General features: G+C 36.4%; 1 protein-coding gene and 1 pseudogene across 5 annotated transcripts; one reads left to right on the top strand and one right to left on the bottom strand.

The window, feature by feature from the left end:
* LOC148296781 (zinc finger BED domain-containing protein DAYSLEEPER-like) lies at nucleotides 1-2,038 on the bottom strand. 5 transcript variants are annotated; one of them, XM_088248196.1, is made up of 6 exons: nucleotides 1,946-2,038; nucleotides 1,412-1,445; nucleotides 1,222-1,311; nucleotides 442-676; nucleotides 271-344; nucleotides 1-163 (listed from the first exon to the last, which is right to left on the bottom strand). In XM_088248196.1, exons 2-6 carry the CDS (start codon nucleotides 1,436-1,438, stop codon nucleotides 119-121), a joined length of 471 nt encoding a protein of 156 aa, XP_088104322.1. In that variant the 5' UTR covers nucleotides 1,439-1,445; nucleotides 1,946-2,038; the 3' UTR covers nucleotides 1-118. The 5 variants fall into 5 exon arrangements, with proteins under 5 accessions (XP_088104322.1, XP_088104324.1, XP_088104323.1 ...); XM_088248198.1 differs by lacking the exon at nucleotides 1,946-2,038 and adding an exon at nucleotides 1,697-1,917 and having other exon boundaries at nucleotides 442-581; XM_088248197.1 differs by lacking the exon at nucleotides 1,946-2,038 and adding an exon at nucleotides 1,697-1,914 and having other exon boundaries at nucleotides 442-662.
* Nucleotides 2,039-3,138: 1,100 nt separating this feature from the next.
* LOC148296780 (uncharacterized) lies at nucleotides 3,139-8,125 on the top strand (annotated as a pseudogene).
* The last annotated feature ends 4,006 nt before the right edge of the window (nucleotides 8,126-12,131 follow it).

Raw genomic sequence — 12,131 nt, 5'->3', positions numbered from 1 at the left:
TAATTATAAAAAAGTTAAAATTGAAAGCTTCATCATGTTACAAAATTTATGTTCATATCATCTCACAAATAAGTACACAACTTAATCAAAATAAGCACAAATAAATCTAAGCCACAACTTAGTCAAAATACAAAGATACATTCTCTGTTTCAATGGTAGATTCCTGCACAACAAATATGATAAATGCATTACAATGACTTCAAGGAGAATAAATTATATATGATAGAAAACCAGTAAACAAAATAAATCTTTGTATAATAAGAATGTTACCTCTTCATTAGTATCAACCTCTTCATCTTGAATGCTAACTTTTTCAGCACTATCATTATCATTAGCATATGAACCTAATGATATGACAAAAAATAATCATCACACAATGATAAAAATACTTTACTTAATCTGAAAAAAAAAAAACCATAAAAATATTTGAATATATCTTACTCCATAACCAATCACGAGCACACATCAATGCCTCCACTGTTTTTGAATGAAGCCGGCTACGATGAGGACTTATAATCCTTCCACTAGTACTAAAGCAAGACTCTGAAGCAACTGTTGATATAGGAATGGCCAAAATATCTCTAGCAATATCATGCAATGTAGGGTATTTGATCCCATTTGATTTCCACCAACATAATATATCAAAATCATCGTCATCATTCCTAGGTAAAAGAGACTCATCCAAATAATGATCCAACTCAGATTTAACATGTGTATTGGTCGTGGAATGAGAAACAAACACATCCAATTGTTTTACCAAATCAAGTTTAGGCATAGTTGCTCTTGATGAAGGGTTATTAACAGAGGATTCATGCTGCACATGTTGACTTTGTTGAGATTTTGATTGATACTCCTTGATCAAGTCATAAAGAATATTTTTATATTTCAAGATCTCTTGGGCTGCATTGTCCCCATATATTAGAGGACACAAAAATTCAATTTGTTTCATCTTATACCGTGGATCCAAGCACGCTCATGGTTAAAATTATAAGTATCAAGCTTAACTGACCCATCACTTGACTTTGTAGGATTCAACATGCATTGATTAATGGTTCTTTGTCTTTTATAAACACAAGTCTTCATATGATCAAGTAAATGTCTAGTCCCATTCTTACTATTTGCTCCTAAACTCTTTTTACAATGAATACATACAGCTCTCAATTGACCACCAATTTCTATTTTTTCAAAATGTTCCCAAGCAGGAGATCTAGCTTTTCTTACTTTATTCCCATCAAGTTGAGGGACACCTGATTCTGCAGTGTTGATATCATTTTCCATTGGTGCAGGGCTGCTTTTATCTTCATCTTGTGTCTGATATAGAAAGAAAAAAAAAACAAGTCAGTTGTTAGCCACTTAAATAAATCTGAATTTCTAAAAAGAAAAAAAATATATTAACTGAATGTTCACTAACCTCAACTCTCTCACTTTGAACCTCCATATATTACCTACAAGTAAATCAACATATCAGATAACACGAATGGCTAAATGGTGGAAAAAACAGAGGACCAAGAAACAAAGAGGGATTGATTTGGAGAATATCATGATGGATTTATGAGACTCAAAAATTGGGTTCAAATTGTTCTATCCATGAACACAATATATATACATATATGGGAAGTTTCTAAAAATATTTGCCATGGTCGCCGACTGGAGTTGAAATTGCTGACTAAAATTGGGATCTAGTCAAAAGTCTTACCAATCATTCAAACCAACCATTCCTACTAGCAGAAAAAGACGTCATATTTTAATAATATGGAAAATTAGCCACCAACCCATTGAATAGATTCAGTTCAAGGATCAGAGAAAAAGCAAAGAGGAATACAAACTGAAAAAATATGGACTTGATTCAGGGAACAAGAGAAATAGAAACCCATTCGTCAAAAAAAAAAGAAGAGAAATAGAAACCCAAAGAAAACACTTGAGAGAGAGAGAGAGAGAGAGATACCCAAAAGTCGGAGGAGCCGCAGGTGCTGGAGTGAGAAAGGCCTTTGCTGAATGGAGATGAATAAATATGACTCACTTAGGGTTAGACTTAGAATTAAATATTTATTAATTAAAATTGTAAATATATATTTCGGGCCGGGTTCGGGGACGGGGACACGCTTACCATACCCGGCCCGAACCCGTCGGGGATTTTTTTTTCGGGTCTCCCCCGTACCCGTACCCGCTTTAGCCCCGAAAATTCCCCCCCGATATGCCCGGGGCCCCGACGGGGATTTTTGCCATCCCTATATAAATCTCTCGTTGTATCTTTAAGTGTTAAAAGAACTTAACCATTGGTTGGGGGATTAAAGATTATATGACGTGACCCGCCCCCAATTCCCCCTTGGAACTCGTGACAAACCTTGTACCTATTCGACACTTGGCAAATGTCGGGCCCATAGTACCAACTTACCCTTCTTTAAACCAAAATTTAAAATTGCCTTAGGGTTAGACCCTACCAGAAAACAGGTAGAGTCTCCCATGAAAAAGGTTAGGCCCAACAACACCACCTATAGAAAACATAGTTTAAAACCCAACATTCAACATGCACAAGACAAGTTCACACACTAAAAACAAGAAATCCAAATGGCCTCCTCGCAAACATTTCGGGCTATATCAGAGCATATCTAGTCAAGTTAAGTTACAATAAAGAGAATTTACAACAACAACAAGAGGAAATCCTACACGAGGAAAGTTGTACAAGTAATGACTTTTCTCGCTTTCTATCTGAATTTGCCGTTGCTTCCTCCCACCTAATACCTCCCTCACACAGCTAGAGAAGCAAGATGAATGATAGTCCATGGATTCGTCAATGGAATTATGTTGTTAAGACTAACAAGTCTGCTAGTGTCCTCTACACATGTGTCTGAAATTTTACAAGTCCTTCGGAGCTAAATGTGATCATTGGGAAATGTATACTCATTGAAATTCTATTACATGCTAACCAAGGCTTGAAGCCTATAGTGGAGGTGCCAATATATGGACAGATTTCTAACTTTCAAATTTTTCGCCCCATTGGTGAGGATAGAGATTCTATTCTTTTTTGCATTGCAAGATATAAGTTCTTTGTTCTTCAATGGGATGACGAAGGAAATGAAATTATTATAAGAACGACCGGAGATTTATTAGAGACCACAGAGTTTAAGGTGCGAGGATATGCGTTCCTTGGCTGACTACATGTCCCTCGAGTTTTGCGAGGATATGCGCTCTCGGGCTGACTATATGTCCCCCGAGTTCGGCGAGGAGTGTAGCTCAGGCTGACTAAGGATCCCCTGAGTCTTGCGAGGAATGCGGCTCAAGCTGACTAAGTGTCCCCATAGTGCAGCAAAAGAGATGCCCTCAAGAGTCGGTTCGGTACTTGTCTACGGCCTTGGGGGCTCAAAATAGTAAAAATGTGAGTTGACAGAAAAAAATAAATGTTATTAAACATAATACAAACATACTAGCAGAACTCAGGGGACACATGGTCGTCCTGAGATGCACATCCTAGCAGAACTCAAGGGACACATGGTCGGCCTGAGACGCAAATCCTAGCACGACACAGTTTGGGGGTCCCCGAGACTCCTGGGGCAATGTCATACGCCCGTTGACTTGTCCGAAGGCAATTAAGTCGTCTGAGGACATTTTAATTTCCAAGAGCAGCTGGGATGTTCGTGGACATCATAACATCTGAAAGCAACCAATATTCCGAAAGGCAACAACTAGGGTACCTATGGTGGGTTTGAAAACCTTTCCTTAACATGTTATAAAACCATTCCCATAAAACCAATCTCCATGACCCTTTCGCAAATCCAGTCTTTAAACCATTCTCAACTTCCCAAGTTATCATTATTTAACAACATGCATAAGTATGTAAAATCATCTCAAACCAAATTCGAAAACTAAATCATAACAGTATGCTTAAAAAGTAAAAACCATAAATCATTCATAAATATTTAATAAAATCCTCACAACATGGAAATCGTTTATAAAACAAATGTCCACTCACTGTGGATCCAAGCACGCTCAACCCTAACTGGGTGCTTCCGGAGTGGTACATACTGTCTGTGAACTTATTTGAAAGGATACAACCATTAGTAAAACAATAACTCTAAAATCGGACTTAAAAGTGAATTCTAGCTTCCTTAGAACCCTAAGGGGCTGTTTGGTACACCTCCTTGGATTGGCTTGGATAGGACTAGCTTAAATAACACCCCAAGCCCATGTTTGGTGCAGCCCATCTTTAAGTTAAATGAGACTATATAATCCGGGCCCACAAAAAACACTTCACTCGTTGGCACTAAATAGAGAACTCTGAAGAGGTGCCGCTAAATAACGAAGTCGTTATTGAGTCTGCCATTGTCCAACGTTGCTCTGCTCTGCTCTTCTCTTCAACGTGCTCTGGCTCTCCTCTTCCACGTTGCTTTGTTTTCATCTTCTGTTCTGCTCTACTCTCACTCAAGGTTAGTTGTTCAACTCTCTTCTTCTCTTTCCACTCTTCTTCTCTGTTTGTCTCTCTTCTTGGTGATATTTGATGGGTTTAGTTTGCTATTTCTTAGTTTGATTTTAAAGTTTTGATTATGTGGTTGTTTGTAGTTAGCTTAATTTGATGAGAGTTAACATTTGTATTGGTTAATTTTCATTGGATTATAACTGGGTATTTTTCTAGGGTTTTCAATTTTGAATTGTTTTGTTTATGGGGTTTTTATTTGGAATGAGAAGAATAAAAGGGTAGAGGTCATGTGGCTAATTGCACGTTGTGTTTGCAAACAAACATTTGGTTTTTGCAAATTGTGATTGCAATTGCATGTTGTGATGTTGTGTTTGCAAACAGACATTTGGTTTTTGCAAACTGTGATTGCAATTGCATGTTGTGTTTGCAATTACTTAGTGACGGTTTGGCAATTTGCATTAGGGAAGTTGAGCTTTCACATTTTGGAAATGTTCTAGGCAATTTGTGGTTTCTGTTTCATGGATTATAATTGGGTATTTTTCTAGGGTTTTCAGTTTTGAATTGTTTTGATTATGAGGTTTTTGTTTGGAATGGGAAGATATGAATAAATTGATGGGTGGAATTGGAGCTTTGAACAAATTTAATGAAAGTCATTGTCGTTTGCAAGAATGACTAGATATATTATCTAAACATATGTAATTGTTTCCGGTGAAAAAAAGAAAAAAGAAAAAACAGGGACCATAAGTAATGCAAAAACTTTGTTGGTTTGTATATATATTATCTAAACATATGCTTTGTTGGTTTGTAAAAATATACATGCTTAATTTTTGTTGGTTTCTATGATTTATTAGATATGGATCGAAGAAAGCTTTTGTTGATATTATTGATGGAGATGTGGCATTTAGAGATAATGTGTGGTTGCACAATTCTTGTGCTTATGATGTTCAAAATGAGGAGAAATCAACGGCTTATAGAAAGATGTGACCTTAATAATCATTCCTTTGTTAGACGTGAGACACGGTTGCGTTATCTAAATAGTATATTGGAGAATGATGTAGTGTGTGTGAGCGAATTAAGAATGGATTTAAGGACGTTTGGTATATTATGTGAGTTGCTTCACGCTAATGGAAGGGTTAAAAATGATGGTTTGGTGACTTTGGAGGAACAAGTGTGTATATTCTTACATGTACTTGCACATCATGTTAAGAATCGTACTATTAGAAGTAGATTTCTTCGATCGGGTGAGACCATTAGTAGGTACTTCAACTCTGTGTTGCAAGGAATTTTAAGATTGCAAGGTAGCCTATTGAGAGTGCCGGAACCTGTGGGTGAGAGTTGCACAGAGTATAGATGGAAATGTTTTAAGGTATGTTTATTATGTATTGGAAATTTGGAGAAATTCTAGTAAGTTGCTTTGTCTTCTTTTGAAATTTTTAGAACTTAATTAAATGTAACCTTTCTTTTACTAGAATTGCTTGGGAGCTCTAGATGGAACTTACATTAAAGTTCGTGTGCCTGAAACTGATAAACCAAGATATCGAACTAGGAAGGGTGAAATTGCAACAAATGTGTTGGTTGTTTGCTCACGCGACATGCAGTTTATATTTGTATTGCCGGGTTGGGAGGGATCTGCATCTGACTCTCGAGTCCTTCGTGATGCCATAACTAGGCCAAATGGGTTAAAAGTTCCCATGGGTAAGGCCATTAGTAAGTATTCACTTTATGTGCAATTTTGAATTAAATTTATATACCAACACTAATAGGAATTGTCAATTTTTGGTTATTAGGTTATTATTACTTGGTAGATGGTGGTTACACAAATGGTGAGGGATTTCTTGCACCATATAGAGGAACAAGGTATCATATATCCGAATGGAGAGATGGATATACAGTTGCAAATCATCAAGAATATTTTAATATGATGCATTCAAAAGCAAGAAATGTAATAGAACGATGTTTTGGGTTGTTGAAAGCTAGGTGGGGCATACTAAGGAGTCCGTCTTTTTACCCTATAAAGACGCAATTAATGTCGGATAATTACAGCTTGTTGTCTTTTACATAATCTCATTAGGAGGGAGATGTCCATGGATCCAATGGAGCATGAAGTGAATGAAATTAATGAGGCAGAAAATACGGTAGAAGGTGATACAATTGGCACTATCGAAGCATCCAATCAATGGACTGCATGGAGGGATGACTTGGCCTTGCAACTATATAATGAGTGGGGGGCAACTAGGAATAACTAGGCAATTTGTGGTTTCTGTTTCAATTTGTGGTTTATGAATAGCTAGCCAATTTGTGAATTATGTTTCAATTTGTATTTGAGACATCACCATTCAAACTTAAGCATGTATTAATTTGCTTGAGGATTAAGCATTTTGCAATTTGAATAATGATTATGATTGTTATATTGACTTGACCAATTATGTTATAATTTTGACAACCTTGTTGTTGTTACCTATTGTTTGTCAATGTTACATATTTCTTTTGTTGTTTGTTTTTCTTTAGTTCAATGATGATATATAGTGTTGCTTTATATGTGTGGAGTAATAATAGGAATGGAAAGTGTTGATACCAATCAAGACTTTGAGCAAGGGAGGAAACAAACTAGGCGGTCATGGTCTAAATTTGAGGAAGAGCAATTGCTGACAGTGCTTGAAGATTTTGTGGCTGGAGGCCATCGATGTGAGACTGGTAATTTTAAATCTGGTACTTTGCTCCAAATGGAGAAGGTTTTGAATAATCTATGTCCTGGTGCTGAGCTAAAGGCAAGTCCACACATTGAATCAAAGTTAAAATGGTGGAAAAAACAATATAGTATAATTTATGACATCATAAACACAAGTGGATTTGCATGGAATGATATGAAAAAATGCATTGAAGTTGATAGTAATGAAGCTTGGGAGACTTATGTGCAGGTACTACTTACCTACATTTCATTACAGAGATTTTTTTTTTGTTACATAGTTAAACATAAACTAAGTGGTATCTTATTTTATTGTAGCACCACAAGAATGCAGCTGAATGAAGAAACAAATCATTCACATTATTTGATAGACTTGCTAATATTTTTGGAAAGGATCGTGCTAATGGAAAAGGAGCTGAAGTCCCCAGTGAGATGATGGAAGAGCAAGGGAATAATGAAGTTGATGCTAGTGATGACAATGATACATCTCCCATGTCAATAAACAAGGAGGGCAGCCAATCTGTGGCTAGTCAAAACAAGAGGAAAAGAGGCTCAAGTGATGAAGATAGAATTGTGACTGCATTGGAAAAATTGTTTGAAGTATCTGGAAAAAGAATGCAAATGGTGACTGATGCTTTCTTAAAAGGTAATGAAGATCGATCTGATATTGCCAAAGAAGTCAAGGAAATGGGATTTTCTGCTATGGATCAAATTAAAGCATTAAAAGTCATTTTGGATAAGCCACAAACAATATCTCTGTTCAAGTCACTTGATGCTGATATCAAAAAAGCCTTTGTTGAGCAATTGCTCGACGAAAATGCTTGAAGGAGGCAACATCTGATAAATTGGAAACACCACAAGTGCATCTCCCACCTTAGAAACACCACAAGTAGCTGCTATAGCTTTTGTTTTTGCTGCTTTATTAGTCTCAGTTTGGAATTGTGGATGTTTATTTATATATGTTATTTAGTGGGTTTTTGGTTGATTATTATTATTGTTAGTCTGTGCGCTTGTGGAAAGTAATATGTGAAAGTGAATTTGTAATTTCAAGCCATGTGGATGACGCATATATATATATATATATATATATATATAATATCTAACTTTTGCATGTATAAATATTATATGACTTTTGATTTATATGATGTTGGGATGGTTTGGAGCTTGTCTCACCACCATGTTTGAACGAAGAAAAGAAGAATAAAAGGGTAGAGGTCATGTGGCTAATCGCATGTTGTGTTTGCAAACAGACATTTGGTTTTTGCAAATTGTGATTGCAATTGCATGTTGTGATGTTGTGTTTGCAAACAGACATTTGGTTTTTGCAAACTGTGATTGCAATTGCATGTTGTGTTTGCAATTACTTAGTGACGGTTTGGCAATTTGCATTAGGGAAGTTGAGCTTTCACATTTTGGAAATGTTCTTAAAATATAGGCAAGTTTTGGAAAATTAAATACCAATTTTTGGTCTTGAAATTATAGTAAAAAGAGTTGATAATTAAAATATTATCACTTCAAAGAAAATTTTAAATTTTTTTGTCCTAGTCCGAGCATAAACCAAACACAGGATAGTACTATTTTTTTTATCCAGCTTCTTAGTCCGACGCAGCACCAAACGTAGGCCAGTACTTAATCCAGCTTAGGCCAAGCCAAGCCAATCCAAGACAGTCTCAGGATTTAGTCCAGTCTATAACAGTCCGCCGTACCAAACGACCCCTAAGTGTGTGAAACACTAAAGGATAGGTCCGAGTGTCGTACAAAGAGTCTCCAATGACCGAGATGGTCTCGGGAGACATCCGATCAACCGAGCTGGTGGGCCCACGACTTTGGACTGATTTGACAGTCCGGTAGTTCCCGATCAAACGGTACCTAATAGGCGAAACTCCAATCGTTGGTCAAACGACAAAGTCTCATCTGCCACCATATATGTGCAATATCTAGATAACTCAATAAATTTGATCTCAAGCTCTAGCACAGTCATGCTATCCTGCTCAAGCTGCAGAAACTCCTCCATCTTCATGTCCTGATAAGAAAGTAGATAATACTGCTCATCAAACGTGGTCCAAAAAATCTGCCATGTGATTGTTGAAGGATCTTGGTATAAATATCTCACTAATTCCCACCAGTAACGTGCATTCTTTCGAAGAAAGAACGCAGCCAAAACCACCCTATGTTCCTGCAAAACTTCCATCACTTGTTGGGATTGGCGTCATGACCACGTAACCTGGATGACTGGTGAGTCCTCAATGAGTACCATTACGTTTAAGGCTCATAACACTGATACAAGAAACAAGAATCCATTAGAAAAGTAAATGCACACAAGGTGCGAAGTCTACAAGAATTTAACCTGACACTTTGATACCAAGTTGACAGGACCCACCCTGAATTTCCCCTTCGAATTCATGACGAACCCTGTACCTATCTGACACCTGGCAGATGTTCGGCCCATATTACCAACTTACCCTTCTTTAAACCAAAATTTAAAACCACATTAGGGTTAGACTCCTACCATAAAACCAGCAAAGTCTTCACTAAAAAAGGCTCAGCCCAACAACACCACCTGTAGAAAAGGATTGTAGCAAACCATCGAGTACTTCAAGAAGAAGATGGTGTGAGAGTCTAGCGTAGAGGACTCATACATGCTCAGAGAAATGCACGAAAAATGGTTGAAGGCTAATTCGGGAGAAGGGGTTATAAGATGCAGTCATGTGAGGGGGTTATAGGATTTGTCTTTGTATGTTAAGGTGTACTATTTTATTTTATTTTATTTTCATACAAAGCGATATTGGGAGAAAGGAGGAAATTGAACATAGGAACTTGAATGCAAGAGTAAATGCTACCACTTTGAGTTTGAGCTACAAATCCCTTGTTGTATCGTTAAGTGTAAAAAGAACTTAGCCATTGGTTAGGGGATTAAATATGAGATATATGTTGGCTGAGGAGTATGTCATCTATGTTTCTATACTTATTAAGATGCGTTAAAGTTATATTAGCCGAGTAGGTTCTTTTACTGTATATTGAGATAAAACTACTTTGCTTTTTGTTGTGGTATTATATATATATATAATTGAGATTTTTCTTTAATTGAAAGTGTAGGCATGAACAGTCAAATTTTGGATGACTAATCTTGTCATGTGCCAATAAAGCTAGGAAAATAGTTAAACTATGTCATTTCCCTGTGCTTTATGTGGTGATGGAGGATGTAGAAGGACCTTTGAATTATGAATAATAAACTGTTATCTTTTTTCCTTTTTTTCCACAAAATAATATGCAACAAGCCAAGAGACTAATACATCAGTATATATCCAAATGAAGACAGGGATGAAGAATCCCCGATTTAAAGATTGCGAGATAGGAATGGTGATGAGAATGACATACCCACCCCTGATTCAACCTATTACCATCCCTAAACTTCATCCACCCATAATCCTCCCGACTCTTTTTTACGAAACCCAAGTTCTCAATTCCCTCTAAATCATCTCCTACTAAAACCCGAATTAAAACCCTAAACCCTAATGAATTTGAGAACGCACACAACTTGACCAAATAAATAAGTAAAACGCAAACAACTGGCACTGGGTGCAGTATACCCCAAACAACGAGCAGCGTGTCAACTACTGTGCGACTCCTAGGAATTGCATTTGGTCCATTGATCTCTCAAATTAGTCAACCAAAATTGTTTTCTCTCATTTTTAAGAACTAGGGGCATACTCCTATGAATTGCATTTGGTCTGTTGATCTCTTAGATAAGTCAACCAAAATTGTTTTATCTATTTTTTAAGGATCATGGGCATACTCCTAGGAATTGCATATGGTTTGTTGATTTATCAAATCAGTCAACCAAAATTGTTTCCCTCTTTTTTAAGAACCAGGGGCAAGTAAAAATAAGTTGCCAAAAACGCGAAACATCCATGTATGGTATTACCATTACTCACTCCCTCTTTCTCACTCCCTTCTACTCTCCCTTTGCTCTTAGCACCTTACCCACCGAACCTCTCCATGGGACTTTTCAGCCGAGTGTTTGTTGCGGCTGGTGAGCTGTTAAAGATCACCGTCCTAGGATTCAAGAAAACCTATATTCCAAATTCCTCTTGGCCTAAGGGAGTGGTCACTATCCACATTAATCCTGAAGACTACGAGAAGATGACAAAAATATACGTTATTTTGAAAAGGTGATTCATTCAATAGGAGTTTTTGTAATTATCACCGGAACAATAGATTATTCACTCAATTCAGGCAGTTTCTTGTACGCTATGTACAGAAAAGGAACGCAACAGACCATCGACTACTTCAAAAAGAAGATGGTGTGAGAGTGTAGCGTAAATGACTTGTTGGCCACCTGAAGGTGCATGTTTTAAATTTATAAAACTCGCAAGCGCACGAATCGTTTGTAGAATAAGCGTGTGTAAGTGCGAGGTCGTAACCACAGGGAGTGCATGAAAAAGATGCTAAACTAACCCAACCCAAGTTAATTCAAAGTTGAAAAAGAAAAAGAAATAAAGCAAAGAATTGAAAATGCAAATAAACTAAAATAAGGAAAAACTAAGGTTTTAGATTCCATACCATTATTCCATAAAGTCTAACAATTCCCACAGAGTAGCAATCTAGAAATCAATCTACTACTTTCTCAAGATATATCAATTAAGCATGCATTTTTATGAATCTTATGTAAATTCTCATTCCCTTCATAATTACAAATTCTAAGCCATCCTATGTGAAAAATATTGTTTAACTACAAAGGATCAAAGAAAATTGTATATTAGTAATACAAAACCAAGGATGCATTAATAGATTAACTTGTATTCCTAACTACCACAAATACATGATAGAAGTGGTGAAAAGAAAATTAACCTATTAATCATGTGAAGGTGAAATTATAAACATTGAAGAATATAATAATTGGGAATTAAAAGTTAAGAACTAGAACTTCATTTCATAATGGTATTTCATCATTAAAAAAGTTTAACTAGACATAAATAAAATAACAATACAAGATAAAAATGAAGAACAAAGAGGAGAAGGAAAAATTGC

Source organism: Prunus avium, chromosome 2 (genome assembly GCF_965620075.1).
Source record: "Prunus avium chromosome 2, drPruAviu1.hap1.1, whole genome shotgun sequence".
NCBI lineage: Eukaryota > Viridiplantae > Streptophyta > Magnoliopsida > Rosales > Rosaceae > Prunus > Prunus avium.
The sequence above is the reverse complement of the archived record's forward strand: the minus strand, read 5'-3'. Positions and strand labels throughout refer to the sequence as shown.